At 41.7% G+C, this 19,258-nt stretch overlaps 1 protein-coding gene across 5 annotated transcripts in view; it reads left to right on the top strand.

Moving 5' to 3' along the window:
• trpm4a (transient receptor potential cation channel, subfamily M, member 4a) overlaps positions 1–17,825 on the top strand; it is a 70,317-nt gene extending 52,492 nt beyond the window's left edge. For all 5 annotated transcript variants that reach the window (XM_071356693.1, XM_071356617.1, XM_071356540.1 and 2 more), the window contains 8 exons: positions 715–847; positions 1,353–1,527; positions 3,209–3,377; positions 5,476–5,657; positions 5,865–5,997; positions 8,507–8,579; positions 9,057–9,150; positions 17,437–17,825. In XM_071356693.1, the coding sequence (XP_071212794.1) occupies positions 715–847; positions 1,353–1,527; positions 3,209–3,377; positions 5,476–5,657; positions 5,865–5,997; positions 8,507–8,579; positions 9,057–9,150; positions 17,437–17,465 (988 nt within the window). In that variant the 3' untranslated portion in view covers positions 17,466–17,825. The remainder of the gene's footprint in view (positions 1–714; positions 848–1,352; positions 1,528–3,208; positions 3,378–5,475; positions 5,658–5,864; positions 5,998–8,506; positions 8,580–9,056; positions 9,151–17,436) is intronic.
• Positions 17,826–19,258: the final 1,433 nt, after the last annotated feature.

Genomic DNA, 19,258 nt, shown 5'->3' with positions numbered 1-19,258 from the left:
TAATGCTGCTTACTCCAAATCCTGACTCTGCCATCAGCAAGACGCAACAGGAACCAGGATTTGTCAGTTCAGGCAATGTTTTTCCACTCCTCAATTGTCCAGTGTTGGTGATTGTGTGCCCACTAGAGCCGTTTCTTCTTGTTTTTAGCTGATAGGAGTGAAACGCGGTGTGGTCGTCTGCTGTAATAGTCTCTTTGTGACAAGTATCGACGAGTTGTGCATTCCGAGATGCCATTCTGCACACCACTGTTGTTCTGCCCCGTTATTTGTCTGTTTGTGGCCTACCTGCTAGCTTGCACGATTCTCCTTCGAGCTCTCTCATCAATGAGCTGTTGTCGCCCACAGGACTGCCGCTGACTGGATTTTTTTTGTTTGTCGCACCATTCTCAGTAAACAGTGAAAAGCCCAGGAGGCCGGCCGTTTCTGAGATACTGGATCCGGCGCGCCTGGCACCGGCAGTCATGCCCAGCTCATAGTCGCTTAGGTCACTCGTTTTCCCCATTCTAATGTTCAATCGAACAGTAACTGAATGCCTCAATGCCTGTCTGCCTGCTTTATATAGCAAGCCACGGCCACGTGACTTGCTGTCTGTAGGAGTGATCCATTTTTGTGTACCTAATAAACGGGCCACTGACTGTATATGAGTGTGTGTATGTCTATCTTTGTGAGTGTGTGACCCTGTGACTATAACCAGGTGTTTGTTGTGTGTTCTAGAATGTTCCCTTGGTCCTATGAGTTTGGCCGTGCTGTGTTTGCTGTGGACTACATGGTGTTTACCCTTCGTCTCATCCACATCTTCGCCATCCACAAACAGCTGGGACCCAAGATCATCATTGTCGGCAACATGGTGAGTGATTCTTTTAAGTATTTGTGATGATGATGAAGGTCTTTGTCGACTGAAACATGATCTTGTGATGAAGACTGTGTAAACATTTCAAATGCTGGCTGTACGGAGTGTACAAAACATTAAGAATACCTGCCTAATATCGAGTTGCACCCTCAAGGCTCAAAAATCCTTCTTTAACCTGCCTCCTCCCCTTCATCTACACTGATTGAAGTGGATTTAACAGGTGACATCAATAAGGGATCATAGCTTTCACCTGGTCAGTGTATGTCATGGAAAGAGCAGGTGTTCATAATGTTTTGTCCACTGTGTGTATAAACACACTCGTGTTGTGTGGTAAGGTAAGCTAACGACTGACGATATCTACTCCTTTTGAAGTATTTTAAAAGGAGAGTCTGTATTAAAATCTATGAGTCGACATCATTTAGGTCTGTGAAAACGTCCTTTAGTGTTATTTCAATGTTACCAATACTTTTCCTAATCCTCTGTTCTTCTTCCTGATTGGTAGATGAAGGACATCTTCTTCTTCCTCTTCTTCCTGGCGGTTTGGCTCATGGCCTACGGCGTAGCCAATCAGGCGCTGCTCTACTCCTATGACCCCCGTCCCAATTGGATCTTTCGCAGAGTATTCTACAGGCCATACCTACACATATTTGGACAGATCCCCATACACGAAATGGATGGTGCGTCAATGTTTGTGTACGAATGTGTTTTTTCATGTGAAGGTGTCTGTGTGTGTATTTGAAACCTACAGCAATAGTATATAACTGTCTCTCTCTGTTCTTTCACCCCTCTTCCTTTTGTATCCCCTCCTAAACTCTTACCCCAACCACTGGCCAATCTACCCTCTTTGCCTATCCATTTCAAATGTTGAATTTTCTCTTCACATCCCTCCCTCTGGTTTATGCCATTTATACTGAACAAAAATATAAACACAACATGTAAAATATTGGTCCCATGTTTCATGAGCTGAATTAAATGATCCCCGAAATGTTCAATTTTTTTCCACAATTTGTTTACATCCCTGTTAGTGAGCATTTCTCCTTTGCCAAGATAATCCATCCACCTAACAGGTGTAGCATATCAAGAAGCTGATTAACCTGTTACGCCTGGGGGTTCCGCTAGCGAAAAGTTTCGACAACATCCGGTGAAATTGCAGAGCGCGAAATTCAAAATAAATTATTAGAAATATTTAACTTTCATACAATCACAAGTGCAATACACCAAATTAAAGCTTTACTTCTTGTTAATCCAGCCACCGTGTCAGATTTAAAAAAGGCTTTACGGCGAAAGCAAACCATGCGATTATCTGAGGACAGCCCCCCATCAAACAAACACATGACAATCATATTTCAACCCGCCAGGCGCGACACAAAACTCAGAAATAACGATATAATCCATGCCTTACCTTTGAAGAGCTTCTTCTGTTGGCACTCCAATATGTCCCATAAACATCACAAATGGTCCTTTTGTTCGATTAATTCCGTCGTTATATCTCCAAAATGTCCATTTATTTGGTGCGTTTGATTCAGAAAAACACCTGTTCCAACTTGCCCAAAATGACCACAAAATATCTAATAAGTTACCTGTAAACTTTGTCCAAACATTTCAATCAACTTTCCTAATCCTACTTTAGGTATTTTAAAACGTAAATAATCGAAGAGGTTTTAAACAGCATGATCATTACACAGGTGCACCTTGTGATGGGGACAATTAAAGGCCACTCTGAAATGTGCAGTTTTTGTCACACCACACAATGCCACCGATGTCTCAAGTTTTGAGGGAGTGTGCAATTGGCATGCTGACTGCAGGAATGTCTACCAGAGCTGCCAGAGAATTAAATGTTAATTTAATTACCATAAGCCGCCTCCAACGTCTTTTTAGAGAATTTGGCATTACGTCCAACCGGCCTCACAAACCGCAGACCACATGTAACTACACCACCCCAGGACCTCCACATCTGGCTTCTTCACCTGCGGAATCGTCTGAGACCAGCCACCCAGACAGCTGATGAAACGGAGGGGTATTTCTGTCTGTAATAAAGCCATTTTGTGGCTCACTTTGATTGGCTGGGCCTTGCTCCCAAGTGGGTGGGCCAGTCTCCAAAATTGGTGGGCCTATGCTGCCCGAGGCCCACTCATGACTGCGCCCCTGCCCAGTCATCTGAAATCCATAGATTAGGGCCTAATGAATTCATTTCAATTGACTGATTTCCTTATATGAACTGTAACTCAGTAAAATCATTGAAATTGTTGCATGTTAAGTTTATATTTTTGTTCATTATATTTTGAATCCTCACTCTCTCTACATCCCCCCCCTTCTCTCCCTCCATCCCCCCTTTTCTCCCTGTCTCTCTGTCCGTAGCTGATAAACTGGAGGAGGGGATACAGTGCACCAATAACGCAACCCTGATCGGGGCGGGGGCAGAGCCCTGCATGAGTACCTACGCCAACTGGCTGGTGGTCATCCTACTGGTCATCTACCTGTTGGTCACCAACATCCTCCTGGTCAATCTGCTCATCGCCATGTTCAGGTAACGTACCTTCTCGCTCTGTCCCTCTTTCACCCTCTCTGTCCTTCTTTCACCCTCTGTTCTTCTTTTTCTCGCTGTCTCTCTTTTACTCACTCTCTGTCCCGGTTTCACTTTCTGTCCCTCTTTCCCATCTAGCACCCCCCTCCATATCCCTGTTTCACTCTCTTTGTGTTCCCCTCGACAGATCATCACTTATTCAATAGGCCCCTCTAATCCGTGGGCTGATTTCCTCTTATCTAGTTCCTCACTGTGTCTTGACTAGTGTTGTTTATTGTCTCAGAACCACTGATCTGATGTGATAAATTATAGCTAATTCGATTTAATTCAATCAACTTGATTGAATTTTTAATTGTCTTATTTGACACTATCATTGCGTGTTATCAAAATGCCAAATGTTTTTCTGACTCTGCTTTTATTTGTGCCCAAAACGTCAATAACCAAAAAATATAATAAAACCAATACACAGTCCCTTTGGAAAGTATTCCGACCCCTTGACTTTTTCAACATTTTCTTACATTACAGCCTTATTCTAAAATGGATTAAATATTTTAAAAAGAGTCCGCAATCTACACACAAATCCCAATAATGACAAAGCGAAAAGAGGTTTTTAGAAATGTTTGCAAATGTATAAAAAATAAAACACGTACCTTATTTACATAAGTATTCAGACCCTTTGCTATTAGACTTGAAATTAAACTCAGCTGCATCCAGTTTCCATTGATTATCCTTCATGTTTCTACAACTTGATTGCAGTCCACCTGTAGTAAATTCAATTGATTGGACATGATTTTGAAAGGCACACACCTGTCCATATAAGGTCCCACAGTGGACAGTGCATGCCAAAGCAAAAACCAAGCCATGAGGTCGAAGGAATTGTCTGTAGAGCTCCAAGATAGGATTGTGTGGAGGCACAGATCAAGGGAAGGTTACCAAAAATGTTCTACAGCATTGAACACAGTGGCCTCCCTCATTCTTAAATGGAAGAAGTTTGAAACCACCAAGAATCTTCCGAGAACTGGCCACCAGGCCAAACTGAGCAATCAGGGGAGAAGGGCCTTGGTCAGGGAGTTGACCAAGAAACAGATGGTCACTCTGACAGCACTCTAGAGTTCCTCTGTGGAGATGGGAGAACCTTCCAGAAGGACAACCATCTCTGCAGCACTCCACCAATCAGGCCTTTATGGTAGAGTGGTCAGACGGAAACCACTCCTCAGTAAAATGTATGACAGCCCGCTTGGAGTTTGTCAAAAGGCACCTAAAGACTCTCAGACCATGAGAAACAAGATTCTCTGGTCTGATGAACCCAAGATTGAACTCTTTGGCCTGAATGCCAAGCGTCACATCTGGAGGAAACCTGGCACCATCCCTACGGTGAAGCATGGTGGTGGCAGCATCATGTTTTGGGGATGTTTTTCAGCGGCAGGGACTGGGAGACCAGTCAGGATCGCGGGAAAGATGAACGGAGCCAAGTAGAGAGATCCTTGATGAAAACCTGCTCCAGGCGATCAGGACCTGAAACTGGGGCAAAGGTTCACCTTCCAACAGGACAACAACCCTAAGCACACAGCCAAGACTACGCAGGAGTGGCTTCGGGACAATTCTCTGAATGTCCTTGAGTGGCCCGGACTTGAACCCGATCAAACATCTCTGGAGAGACCTGAAAATAGTTGTGCAGTAACGCTCCCCGTCCAACCTGACAGAGCTTGAGAGGATCTGCAGAGAAGAATGGGTGAAACTCCCCAAATACAGGTCTGCCAAGCTTGTAGCGTCATATGCAAGAAGACTCAAGGCTTTAATCGCTACCAAGGTGCTTCAACAAAGTACTGAGTGAAGGGTCTGAATACTTATGTAAATGTGAGATATCATTTTTTTTTTTAAATCTTTTTTCTTCTAAAAAACTGTTTTTGCTTTGTCATTATGGGTTATTGTGTGTAGATTGATAAGGACATAAAAAAAAAATCTATTTTGCATTAAAGCTGTAAAGTAACAAAATGTGGAAAAAGTCAAGGGGTCAGAATGCTTTCCGAATGCAATGTATTCGCTGATATTCTGGCTGGTAACATTTCACTGTGGCTGGCTCTCTCTCTCGTCACTGCAGTCATACGTTCTCAAAAGTGCAGGAGCACAGCGACACTTACTGGAAGTTTCAGCGCTACAAGCTTATCTTGGAGTACCATTCCAGACCCTGCCTTGCGCCACCCTTCATCATCATCTCCCACCTCCACCTCTTCATCAAGAGGCGCATCCGCAGGATCCCCTCCGTCAAGATCAAACACTTTGGTGAGAGGAGATGGAGACGGAGGGGAGGAGAGCCACTAGAGATGTGATGTATTGTGAAATGGAAATGCTCACAGTTGTATATTGCTAAATTACTAGCATTTTAGAAGTCCACTCCCGTTGTCGTCCAAAATTTCATCTGAATATTTTTATTTTTATTTTCTCTTCTTCCAAATCCCCCTCTTTTCCTCTCCTCTATCTCTCCTTCAGTTCTTGAGATCTATGGTAGGCAGGCCAGTAAACTGAACATGTGGGAGGCCATCCAGAAGGAGAATATACTGTCTGCCCAGAACAAACGAGAGAGAGAGAAAGACTCAGAGAGACTTAAACGCACCTCCGTCAAGTGAGACATCTCTCCACCTCTCCCCCTCAGTCACCTATTTATGCCATATACTAAACGCCAGATTTAACAGCTTTAGTTCGTTTTGCTTTGGTGCTATTTTCAAAAGTATGTGGTGAATTTTCAAAACTCTTAGTACAACTCTCCAAACTGGTAACACTTGTAATGCAGCAAGTCTTATATTTAAAACCTTTATTTGTGCATTAATTTTGTTTGGAGAGATCTTTCACCACACAACCTTTGATCCAAAATATAAGTTAACTGTGATATTCCATGAGAATATTGATTTAACCATCAAAACACAACATAATGACACAGCTAACCAGTTTATCCAATGTTTCAAAATTGCCTTTTGAATGTAGTATGTTTCAGTACTGTAAATTACAGTACATTATACTGTTCTCACATTACGCAATACACTTGCACTACCCATCAAAACTGAATTTCCATCATTTCTATCCCATGTGTGGTCAAAGGTGTGATCATCAAAGACATATTTCACAATCATTGATACAAAAAACTGTATGTGTTGTTCATATATAATTACCCTGTAGGTGTACTGTAATCAAATTAAATGAATGAAAGAAACAACATTAACCAGGCACTAGTTTGCATCAAGCCTGTCTTGAGCATGTGGCCATAGGTTCTTATTGACATCACAGTAATTGTCCTCATTGTTCATGCACCCGGGGTAAAAACGTTTGGCATGGCGAATCCAAGCCTGACATAGATCTGGATTGATGCCTCATCCACGGCTTCATCATGGGGATGGCAATCATACACCCTCCTCCTCCACCTGTATTGTAATCATGTATTGTATTTACAGTATTGTGTCGTACTTATGTATTGTAGTGGTCCTGTATGACTCAGTTAATAAGAGCATGGCTTGCTACGTATAGCTACATCAGAGTACCACAGTGGGTTTGATTCCCACTGGGGACACATACAAAAATGTGTGGACTTTAACTGTTGTCACTTTCAGTGACAGACTTACCATTAGGCAGAAGAGGCAATTGCCTCAGGCCTCACATCAACAAGAGGCCTCGTAATCTTTAAAAAATAAGAATTTATCCGCTTGAGGCCCCCCCCATGCTCCACATGAGGCCCCCCAACCCCCTCCGAAAAACAAACTGCTGTGGTGGGATGCTTAGCTCATCGCTCTCATTCTGTCTTGCTTTAGCAGGTTGGTTCAGCAGCAGCAAAATCTGCTGTAAGCTTCAAAGTTGCAAAGGAAATGGGGAGGAAGTTTTTTTTTCCTGGCCACTACCCAGGTTAATAGGTTAATGAGGCCACATTGTTGACAAAAAAAGTCCTCCAAAAAAGTAAATTAATCCATACAGGCAAATAATTCATAATATATCAATAATTTATTTCCATACATACACTACCGTTTCAAAGTTTGGGGTCACTTAGAAATGTCCTTGTTTTTTAAAGAAAAGCACATTTTCTGTCATCAAATTGATCAGAAATACAGTGGAGACATTGTTAATGACCATTGTAGCTTGAAACGGCATATTTGTTATGGAATGTAGGAATACAGAGGCCCATTATCAGCAACCGTCACTCCTGTGTTACAATGGCACGTTGTGTTAGCTAATCCAAGTTTATCATTTTAAAAGGCTAATTGATCATTAGAAAACCCTTTTGCAATTATGTTAGCACAGCTGAAAACTGTTGTCCCAGATTAAAGAAGCAATAAAACTGGCCTTCTTGTATCTGGAGCATCAGCATTTGTGGGTTCGATTACAGGCTCAAAATTGCCAGAAACAAAGAACTTTCTTCTGAAACTCGTCAGCCTATTCTTGTTCTGAGAAATGAAGGCTATTCCATGCGAGATATTGCCAAGAAACTGAAGATTTCGTACAACGCTGTGTACTACTCCCTTCACAGAACAGCGCAAACTGGCTCTAACCACAATAGAAAGGGGAGTGGGAGGCCCCGGTGCACAGCTGAGCAAGAGGACAAGCACATTAGAGTGTCTAGTTTGAGAAATAGACGCCTCACAAGTCCTCAACTGGCAGCTTCATTAAATAGTACCCGCAAAACACCAGTCTCAACATAAACAGTGAAGAGGCAACTCCGGGATGCTGGCCTTCTAGTCAGAGTTCCTCTGTCCAGTGTCTGTGTCTTTTATTTTTATTGGCCAGTCTGAGATATAGCTTTTTCTTTGCAACTCTGCCTAGAAGGCCAGCAATGACTTTATATGAACATGTATTGCAATGTGTATTTTTAGATGAAACACTGACTAAGTTTGGTGAAAAAGTGACTATGATTTTGAGTGTACTTAGCCATTGAAAATGTGCTTAGTTTTGAAACGAATGCCTTTTTGATGATCTGTTTTGAGTTTTGTACTAAGTGTTGTGAAAATGTACCACATTCTTCTGAAAATTGCACCAAAGAGATTGGTCCTCCTGTGTTAGGGATTGGTTCAATTCAGTTATCTTTTCATGAATAGGACTTCAGTTCAATTCCTGAATTGACCTCTAACCTGTCTTGTGGTCCTGTGTTGAAGGGTGAACAGTGTCCTAAAGCAGATGGTAAAGATCCAGGACCACGACCGCAGGCTGAGAATGCTAGAGACCAAGGTCAGTGTCAGCCTGGGCCGCTGCCACTGGTCACAGCATACACACACACACGCACACGCATACACACACACAGACTTATATGCCCAGTGGCAACGAGTTTCAGTGGTCTGAAGTTTCAGTGGTCCTTAATGGGGGGGGGGTGGCTTTGTGTGTGTTGAGGAGCGGAGCTATTGAGTCCTTACCCCATGACGCCTGTGCATCTAGGTCCGCCACCTCGGTCGAATCCCCGGTCACCATCCGTTTTGGTTTAACTTTCCTTGTGGGTACCAGAAGTCCTCACAAGGATAGTAAAACAAGGAAAATTCGGACAAGTGTGGACATTTTGCCGGTCCCCACGAGGAGAAATACTATTTTAGGCTTAGGGGTAAGGTTTAGGGTTAGAATTAAGGTTAGGGTTAGGTATAGTTTTAGATTTAGGGGTTAGGGAAAATAACTTCTCTCTCCTTCTCACCCCCATCCCCTCTCTCTTGTTCCAAGTTGGAATATTGTTCTAGTGCCCTCTCCTGGATGGTGGACGCTCTCTCTCAGAGTAACTTGATAAAACCCACACGTCCTCCGCCCATTCTCAGAGGTAAGGTTGCATACAGACATACACTGAGTGTACAAAACATTAGGAACAAATTCCTAATATTGAGTTGCAGCCCCTTTTGCCCTCAAAATAGCCTCAATTTGTCGGGGCATGGACTCTACAAGGTGTCAAAAGATTACCACAGGCATGCTGGCCCATGTTGACTCAAATGCTTCCCACAGTTGTGTCAATTTGGCTGGATGTCCTTTGGGTGGTGGACCATTCTTGATAAACACGGGAAACTGTTGAGCATGAAAAACCCAGCAGCGTTGCAGTTCTTGACACACTCAAACCGGTGCAACTGGCACCTACTACCATACCCCGTTCAAAGGCATTTACATATTTTGTCTTTCCTCTGAATGGCACAATACATGTCTCAATTGTCTCAAGGCTTAAGCATCCTTCTTTAACCTGTCTCTTCCCCTTCATCTACACTGACTGAAGTGTAGGTGACATCAATAAGGGATTAACCTGGTCAGCTTTCACCTGTTCAGTCTTTGTTCCTTATGTTTTCTACCCTCGGTGGTTCTTCAATCAAAAGTTGCTTCACGGTATGGTTTGTTATGGTGCGTTACAGTGCTTGCCGTTAATGCTTGTCCAAACCACCAGAGGGCATGTTTGAGAAAATATACTCCAGTTACTAATCAGGGCATTTGAAGCTGAGCAGAGGTCATCATGCCATGCAATTGTGAATACACTTCATAATTTAAATTGAATTGTATTTTATATTATTATTATTATTATTAGGCTATCAAATATTATAATCTTCAAATTGTGAATTAAGAACTGGGCAGGAGTAGGCTACATACAGTACAATGGCAATGACTATACCCGGGCAAGAAAAGCAACGAATACTTCCTACTGTACAAATGTAACTCGTTCAGTCACATGCAGACCAGATGTTATGATTTTGTTGATGTCAAGGTTTGTAATAATATGCAATTTGCCAATCAAATATATTCCATTCTCCAGCTTGTTGGTGCTTGCTTCTCTGTACAAATCATTTGACCGCTGCAGTTTGAGATGATGTATTCCCTTTTCTTTATGAAAAGAAGTTGATACTGGCCTTTATTATTTACCATTTATTTCTAACAGTAGCTTGATTAAATTGATTCATATTATGGTGTTTCTATTCCAAGAAAAGCAAAAATGCATTTAACAGTAGCCTATGTATAGCCTACCTAAAACATTCCATAGAAATATAGGCAGAATATTGTATAAAATATTCGGATGGTTAAAGGCTGACATTTGGTCGCTTCAATTAAAAAACGTTCTTTGTAACATGACTATAGAAATGGAAACATTGTGATTTTAGTGTGCTGGCCGGGGAACTTGTTTAAACCCCCACTCATTACAGTGGCCTAGAAACAGTAGATAAATTAGCTTGCTCAAACTAAACAATCACATGTGACTTTTCCACACAAATTCTACATACACAAACACATTCCATGAATCTAGAAAAACTCACTGCTTTCTTGGGAACCAACGGGACCTGTTGTCCAGCTCCTTGTCCACTGATCTTCAGTTGGCTGTTGGCATGGTTGTATGCACTGCAAACATATAGTTATGTTGTTAATACACAATTATCAATTTTATTACACAGTAGGCCTACACATTGATAGGCTATGTACTGTTTTATGCACCGAAACCAAAATACCTTTAGTTTAAATAAAAACATATTTTTAGAAATTCTTGCAAGTTTATTGCAATTGAAACACAGAAATATCTACATTTACATAAGTATTCACAACCCTTTTCTAGGACACTCCAAATTGAGCTCAGGTGCATCCAATTTCCTTTGATCATCCTTGAGATGTCACTACAACTTGATTGGAGTCCACCAGTGGCCAATTAAATTGTTTGGACATGATTTATAAACAAACTTACCTCTCTACAGTATATAAGGTCCCACAGTTGACAGTGCATGTCAGAGCAGAAACTATACCATGAAGTCCAAGGAACTGTCCATAGATCTCCGAGATTTGTGATGAGGCATACAGCGTATTCGGAAAGTGTTCAGACCCCTTGACTTTTTCCACATTGTTACGTTACAGCCTTATTCTAAAATGTATTTAAAAAAAATAAAAAATCCTCATCAAGTCTACACACAATACCCCATAATGACAAAGCGAAAACATAAATATATTTTTTTGCAAATGTATTAAATATGACAAACATATACCTTATTTACATAAGTATTCAGACGCTTTGCTATGAGACTCGAAATTGAGCTCAGGTGCATCTTGTTTCCATTGATCATCTTTGAGATGTTTCTACAACTTGGAGTCCACCTGTGGTAAATTCAAATGTTTGGACATGATTTTGAAAGGCACACAACTGTCTATATAAGGTCCCACAGTTGACAGTGCATGTCAGAGCAGAAACCAAGCCATGAGGTCGAAGGAATTGTCCGTAGAGCTCCGAGACAGGGTTGCGTCGGCACAGATCTGGGGAAGGGTACCAAAAAATGTCTGCAGCATTGAAGGTCCCCAAGAACACAGTGGCCTCCCTCATTCTTAAATGGTAGTTTGAACCACCAAGACTCTTCCTAGAGCAGGCCGCCCGGCCAAACTGAGCAATCGGGGAGAGAAGGGGCTTGGTCAGGGGGGTGACCTCTGTGGAGATGGGAGAACCTTCAAGAAGGACAACATTTCTGCAGCACTCCATCAATCAAGCGTTTATGGTAGTGTGGCCAGATGGAAACCACTCGTCAGTAAAAGGCACATGACAGCCGACTTGGAGTTTGCCAAAAGGCACCTAAAGGACTCTCAGACCATGAAACAAGATTGTCTGGTCATATGAACCAAGATTGAACTCTTTGGCCTGAATGCCAAGTGTCACATCTGGAGGAAACCTGACACCATCCCTACGGTGAAGCATGGTGGTGGCAGCAGCATCATGCTGTGGGGATGTTTTTCAGCGGCAGGGACTGGGAGTCTAGTCAGGATCGAGGGAAAGATGAACGGAGCAAAGCCCAGAGAGATCCTTGATGAAAACCTGCTCAGGACCTCAGACTGGGGCAAAGGTTCACCTTCCAACAGGACAACGACCCTAAGCACACAGCCAAGACAACGCAGGGGTGGCTTCGGGACAAGTCTCTGAATGTCCTTAAGTGAACCCTATCGATGTGAGATTTCAGTTTTTTCTTTATTTTAGAAATGTTCAAAAATTCACACATTTTCGCTTTGTCATTATGGGGTATTTTGTGTAGATTGAGGAAAATGTTTTATTTAATCAATTTTAGAATGAGGCTGTAACGTAACAAAACAGACCCCTTGGACAAAGTGAAGGGGTCTGAATACTTTCCGAATGCCCTGTATGTATCCTTTGTCACACTAATGTAAAGTGTGAAAAACAATAACAGGCTGACTACACCGCTCGCGTCGCAAAATAAATTTAGAAATCTATGTTATTCAATTATTGCGCTCACACTGCTCGCGCGCGCCAACGAGCGTCTGCGTTGCCAAGGGCTAAAATAGAAGTCAGTTCTATTTCTGATGCAGATCGCGCTGCAAGTCCTGCCTCTCCTATCTCCTCATTGGTTTATAGAAGCAGGTACCCATTTGCCATCTCCTCATTGGTTATACCCACATTGGTGACTGAAAGACGAACAAAGTCAGTGGTGGTAATGCACCTAATTTATGAAAGTTACCAATGGCAATATAAAGTCAAGAGAAGAAAAGCCTGGAAGGAGGAGAGATGACTAGAAATTATTCGGTTGACCTTTTATGTGTGGATTAATTGGCGGAGTAGAGGACCTTTCAGGTAAAATAAAAACTAAATGTTTATATCCCAGGACAAATTAGCTAGCAACAGCAAGCTAGCTAAAAAGGACAAATTAGCTAGCTTAAATTGCCATAAATGTTTCATGTTTTTCAACCTGTCCCAAAATTAATATAATTCATTCAGAGTTTGTTTTGATATTTTAACCTGCGTGTCGTGATTGCGTTTGGTGTGGGGGGACAAAATACATTTATGCACGATGGCGCACGCGCGCAGCCGGTTTGGGTTCCGTGTAACACTGTTTGTGTTTTCCTGGCTGAGTGGATGAGCTGAGTTGTCATAACTCGCCCCCATTAGGCTACTTGAAATTTGGGTGGGTTGCGGGCGGGTTGAATAAAGAGAAAACAATGCATAAAAGATCCATAAATGTACAATTCTTGTGCCATTTATATCTATAGGCTACACTGAGGTTTTCTTTCATTATGTGTATCTGCCATTTCTGCATAAGCCTGAGCTTTAGGGCCTAACTGTCCGCGCTCTAAGTAGGCCTACATGTCAATCGCCAAATGCTTTTGGGGAAAAGTTAGTCGATCCACCACATATAATATTAATTCCTGCAGAATTAACCATTTCTTGCTGTACACCCTCACATGTGAAATCATGTGGTTTTGGAACACTTCACATGTGAGATTTCACGTGAAAACAAAAATTTGTCATTATGATTCTCACAGTGACTTTAGTGCTTTTAGCTTACATTGTGTATGTTTTTTTTATACAGAAATGATTGAACTTGTCCTCACCTGGGATTTGAACACTCTAACTCTTGGTTCACGGCATTCCGATCTTTCTGCTACGCCACCACACCTGTGTTAATAACTGAATTCACCTGTATTCCTACACCTGTATTCCTATTCTTAAAATAAACTATTAAAACTATTATATTTATCCTAGTTATTCAGGAGTAACATTAAAACAGAATAATATGCCTCACCAACATTAGACAACTATACAGAAAACCCTCAAATTACTGAAATATGTCAATGGAATCAATGATGAGAGAATAGTCAGATAAACTGATAACTAAAATAGCAGCACAGATGGAACTATTTTGCAAAGTGCAGAGATGTATTATAGGTCATGAATATGTATAGGAATGTTAGACTTTGTGGCGCTGCAGAAAGATCAGTGCATCTCAAATCCAAAGGTTATGTGTTCAAATGCCAGGTGGGGTCATACTTTAGCTGAACAGTGTACCACTAACTTTAAAACCACCACACCATTTCATTACTTTACTTAAAATGGTGTGGGATGGTGTAAGACCACCTGGGACCATTGTGACGTGCTGACAACTGGTAAAACACTTACAACATCCTCTTACAACATCCAAAACCATGTTTTTACATTTTAAGTGTTCCAAAACCACGTTTTGGGGTGAAATTATATACCAATTTGACCTGGGAACAGGAGTGGAGAAATTATTTCTTTCTTTCAGCATCTTGAGAGAATGTGAATGCGCGATTAGCGACCGAGTGTGAAGGTGCTGATTGTACGTGAAAGAAGCAGAAATGACAAGAAACTATATGGATGTCAACTAGATTGAAGCATGCATTCTGTTGAGCAAGTGTTTATTTGATCTTCTAAAGCAACACATAATGACAGAAGAGTAGCTGCATGTATCTAATTATAGACAAAGCGATTAGAAATGTAACAACCCCGATTTAAAAAATTCTCACAACTGAGCAATGTAAATACACCTATTTAGAAAAAGTCAGGGAAGAAGGAGGATGACATTTATTTCAATCCTATGTTACACTTTTATAGAACTATTTGTTTATATGGAAATGTTGTATATTATAATCCACATCTACATTGAAACCAAAAAATAGCCCTTTCTATATAATTCTTATTCGAGCTTATGAATTTACCATGTTAAATTTGACTGCACTATTTAATTCATTCCAAGTTAGCTCGCTGATTTGAGGGTTTGCTTAGAAGTCTTTGGTCTTTGGGCATAACTGACCAAAGACAGGGAATTTTTATTAGGATTAAATGTCCGGAATTGGGAAAAACTGAGTTTAAATGTATTTGGCTAAGGTGTATGTAAATTTCCGAAATTCCTCAGTCGAGCAGTGAATTTCAAATACAGATTCAACCACAAAGACAAGGGAGGTTTTCCAAATCCTTGCAAAGAAGGGCAGTTGGGAACCTGGCGCGGGAACCTGTCGAGGCATGGAAGCCCGACGAGCCAGCTGAGGCATGGGAGCCCGACGAGCCGGCTGAGGCATGGGAGCCCGACGAGCCGGCTGAGGCATGGGAGCCCGACGAGCCGGCTGAGGCATGGGAGCCCGACGAGCCGGCTGAGGCATGGGAGCCCGACGAGCCAGCCGAGGCATGGAAGCCTGACGAGCTAGCTGAGGCATACCCGGTAGCTGAGGCAATGGAAGTCAATGGTGACTTTAAAACAGCTCCAAAGTTTAATGGCTGTGATGGGAGAAAACTGAGGATGGATCAACAACATTGTAGTTACTCCACAATAGTAACCTAATTGACAGAGTAAAAAGAAGGAAGCCTACAGTATACAGAATAAAAAAATTCAAAAACATATTCTATTCCTGTTTGCAACAAGGCACTAAAGTAATACTGCAAAAATATATGGCAATACCTGAAAATGGTTGTCTAGCAATGATCAACAACCAATTTGACAGAGCTTGAAGAGCTTCGAAAAGAACAATAGGCAAATGTAGAAAAAGTCAAGGGGTGTGATACTTTCTGAAGACACTGTTGCATGCAGTTGAAGTCGGAAGTTTGCATACACTTAGGCTGGAGTCATTAAAACTTGTTTTTCAACCACTTCACAAATTTCTTGTTAACAAACTATAGTTTTGGCAAGTCGGTTAGGACATCTACTTTGTGCATGACACAAGTAATTTTTCCAACAATTGTTTACAGACAGATTATTTCACTTAATCACAATTCCAGTGGGTCAGAAGTTTACATACACTAAGTTGACTGTGCCTTTCAACAGCTTGGAAAATTCCAGAAAATTATGTCATGGCATTAGACGCTTCTGATAGGCTAATTGACATCATTTGAGTCAATTGGAGGTGTACCTGTGGATGTATTTCAAGGCCTACCTTCAAACTCAGTGCCTCTTTGCTTGACATCATGGGAGAATCAAAAGAAATCAGCCAAGGCCTCAGAAGAATAATTGTAGACCTCCACAAGTTTGGTTCATCCTTGGGAGCATTTTCCAAATGCCTGAAGGTACAACGTTCATCTGTACAAACAATAGTACGCAAGTATAGACACCATGGGACCACGCAGCCGTCATACCGCTCAGGAAGGAGACGCGTTCTGTCTCCTAGAGATGAACGAACTTTGGTGCGAAAAGTGCAAATCAATCTCAGAACAACAGCAAAGGACCTTGTGAAGATGCTGGAGGAAACAGGTACAAAAGTATCTATATCCACAGTAAACAAGTCCTATATCGACATAACCTGAAAGGCCGCTCAGCAAGGAAGAAGCCACTGCTCCAAAACCGCCATAAAAAAGCCAGACTACGGTTTGCAACTGCACATGAGGACAAAGATCGTAATTTTTGGAGAAATGTCCTCTGGTCTGATGAAATAAAAATATAACTGTTTGGCCATAATGACGATCGTTGTGTTTGGAGGAAAAAGGGGGAGGCTTGCAAGCCAAAGAACACCATCCCAACCGTGAAGCGCGGGGTGGCAGCATCATGTTGTGGGAGTGCTTTGCTGCCGGAGGGACTGGTGCACTTCACAAAATAGATGGTGTCATGAGGTAGGAAAATTATGTGGCTATATTGAAGCAACATCTCAAAACATCAGTCAGGAAGTTAAAGCTTGTCGCAAATGGGTCTTCCAAATGGACAATGACACCAAGCATACTTCCAAAGTTGTGGCAAAATGGCTTAAGGACAACAAAGTCAAGGTATTGGAGTCGCCATCACAAAGCCTTGACCTCAATCCTATAGACAATTTGTGGGCAGAACTGAAAAAGTGTGTGCGAGCAAGGAGGCCTACAAACCTGACTCAGTTACATCAGCTCTGTCAGGAGGAATGGGCCAAAAATCACCCAACTTATTGTGGGAAGCTTGTAGAATGCTACCGAAACGTTTAGACCCAAGTTAAACAATTTAAAGGCAATGCTACCAAATACTAATTGAGCGTATGTAAACTTCTGACCCACTTGGAATGTGATGAAAGAAATAAAAGCTGAAATAAATCATTCTCTCTACTATTATTCTGACATTTCACGTTCTTAAAATAAAGTGGTGATCATAACTGACCAAAGACAGGGAATTTTTATTAGGATTAAATGTCCGGAATTGGGAAAAACTGAGTTTAAATGTATTTGGCTAAGGTGTATGTAAATTTCCGACTTCAACTGTATGTTCCATTTCTATTTAAGGCTGCTTCCATCTACATCAGAGACCTTTCCAGTCTTTTAATATAACAATTTTCAAATTAACTTTATTGATCCCCAGTAAATGTTATTACTTGGTTTTATGTACTCCAGTTTCCATTGTGTTTTCTCTTTCAGATCTGACCCCTCTTTCTCCAACTAACTGACCCATGTCTGATGGAGAATAGTGAAATATAGACACACGTGCACACACACCTACAATCCCTGTCACTCAGTGCCAAAGAATGTCAAGAAATGCCAAAGACGGACTCGATGCTCATTCATCAATCATTTCAATGTCGTTTTTAAACTTTGATAATTTCAACTGCTGCCATTTTGTATGTGTACCATTGTTGCTCTTCTATGTTACACTTTGTTATTCCTATGTTCAATAAATCTTGTTCCTGTGGGTTATAGAATGGACGGACAATATGTTCCTAATGTAATATGTACAGACATTGTAAAGGTAAAATATTATTATTTGACATGACCAAGTACAAACACATTAAACTTTTTGTTGTATGTTGCTTTTTGGTTATTTTCATTGAATGCTTAATTTGGTTGTCAGTAAACACAGCACTGATCTGTATTGCCAAAGAGCTCTAATTCTGTTTAATTGCTCCACAGAGCATTTCAAATGTTCCTGACTCGAGTCACCGTTGATGGACATGTCAGGCATAGGGCTTTGTTGCTTTCTCTATGACGCTAGTTTAATTAGTTTAACAAGATAATGTGCTAGGCTAGTTTGTTTGTTTGAACCTGAGTGTTACTGAGGGAGTTATCACACCAAATTGGATTGGTGCGGTTTTTCCGAACTCTGGTGCATTTTCCCCCTTAGTTTGGTTAGCTTGGACTGGTGTGAACACTATCTGCAAACAACGCACCATGGTTCGTTTAAAAAGGGTAGTCAGATTCAATTCGTACCGTGGTGCGTTTCTCTGCAGGTGAGAATGCAGTCCAGACCAAACACAGGAAAATAACCAGAGTCTTGCACTATTATTGGTTGTTTGACTGCGAACATTTGATGAAATGCAAGTAGCATCATAACTTGAGATGTTCTGAGTAGCAGTGCACTTATGAGCGCATCCGATGCAGATTAGGGGAGATGGGGCTATACCAGGGATATAGGCTACTGGATACAGGCGATTCACGTAGCAGTTAATCGGCTATTGCGCTGTTTCCCCAGCATGTTGTTGGAAGACCAAAGTGAAAATAATATGAAGATTGGGACACAAGTGATGCTTGATGATAATCATAAATGGATTTAACTCAGGGGCTGACAAAAAAATATATAAAAATCGGCCCTAGCATTTCAGCCACACCAGCCCCCCTTTAGAATGGGCAAAATGAGTGACCTACGTGACTTATAGCGTGGTATGATTGTTGGTTCTAGGAGCAGCAGTTCCAGTATCTCAGAAACGGCCGTCCTCCTGGGATTTTCACGCACAACAGTGTCTTGGGTTTACCGAGAAGGGTGCGACAAACAAAAAACATTCAGTCAGCGGCAGTCCTGTGAGCCAAAAAAAGCTTGTTGATAAGAGAGGTCGAAGGAGAATGGAAAGAATTGTGCAACCTAACAGGCAGACCACAAACAGGCAAATAATGGTGCAGTACAATAGTGTTGTGCAGAACGGCATCTCGGAACACACAACTCGTCGGTACTTGTCACGGATAGGCTATTGCAGAAGACGACGACCACACCGGGTTCCACTCCTATCAGCTACAAACAAGAAGAAGCGGCTCCGGTGGGTACGAGATCACCAACACTGGACAACTGAGGAGTGGAAAAACATTGCCTGGTCCGACGAATACTTGTGCCTTTTGCATCATGCTGATGGCAGAGTCAGGATTTGGTGTTGGCTGCATGAGTCAATGGCCCCATCCTTCCTGGTGTCAACGGTACAGGCTGATGGTGGTGTATAATATAGAGCCAAAATGGCAGTAAATGTATCAGTGTGTG

The sequence above is a fragment of the Salvelinus alpinus genome, chromosome 1 (genome assembly GCF_045679555.1).
Source record: "Salvelinus alpinus chromosome 1, SLU_Salpinus.1, whole genome shotgun sequence".
Taxonomy (NCBI): domain Eukaryota; kingdom Metazoa; phylum Chordata; class Actinopteri; order Salmoniformes; family Salmonidae; genus Salvelinus; species Salvelinus alpinus.
Note: the sequence above shows the minus strand (reverse complement) of the source record. Positions and strands in the feature narration are given on the sequence as shown.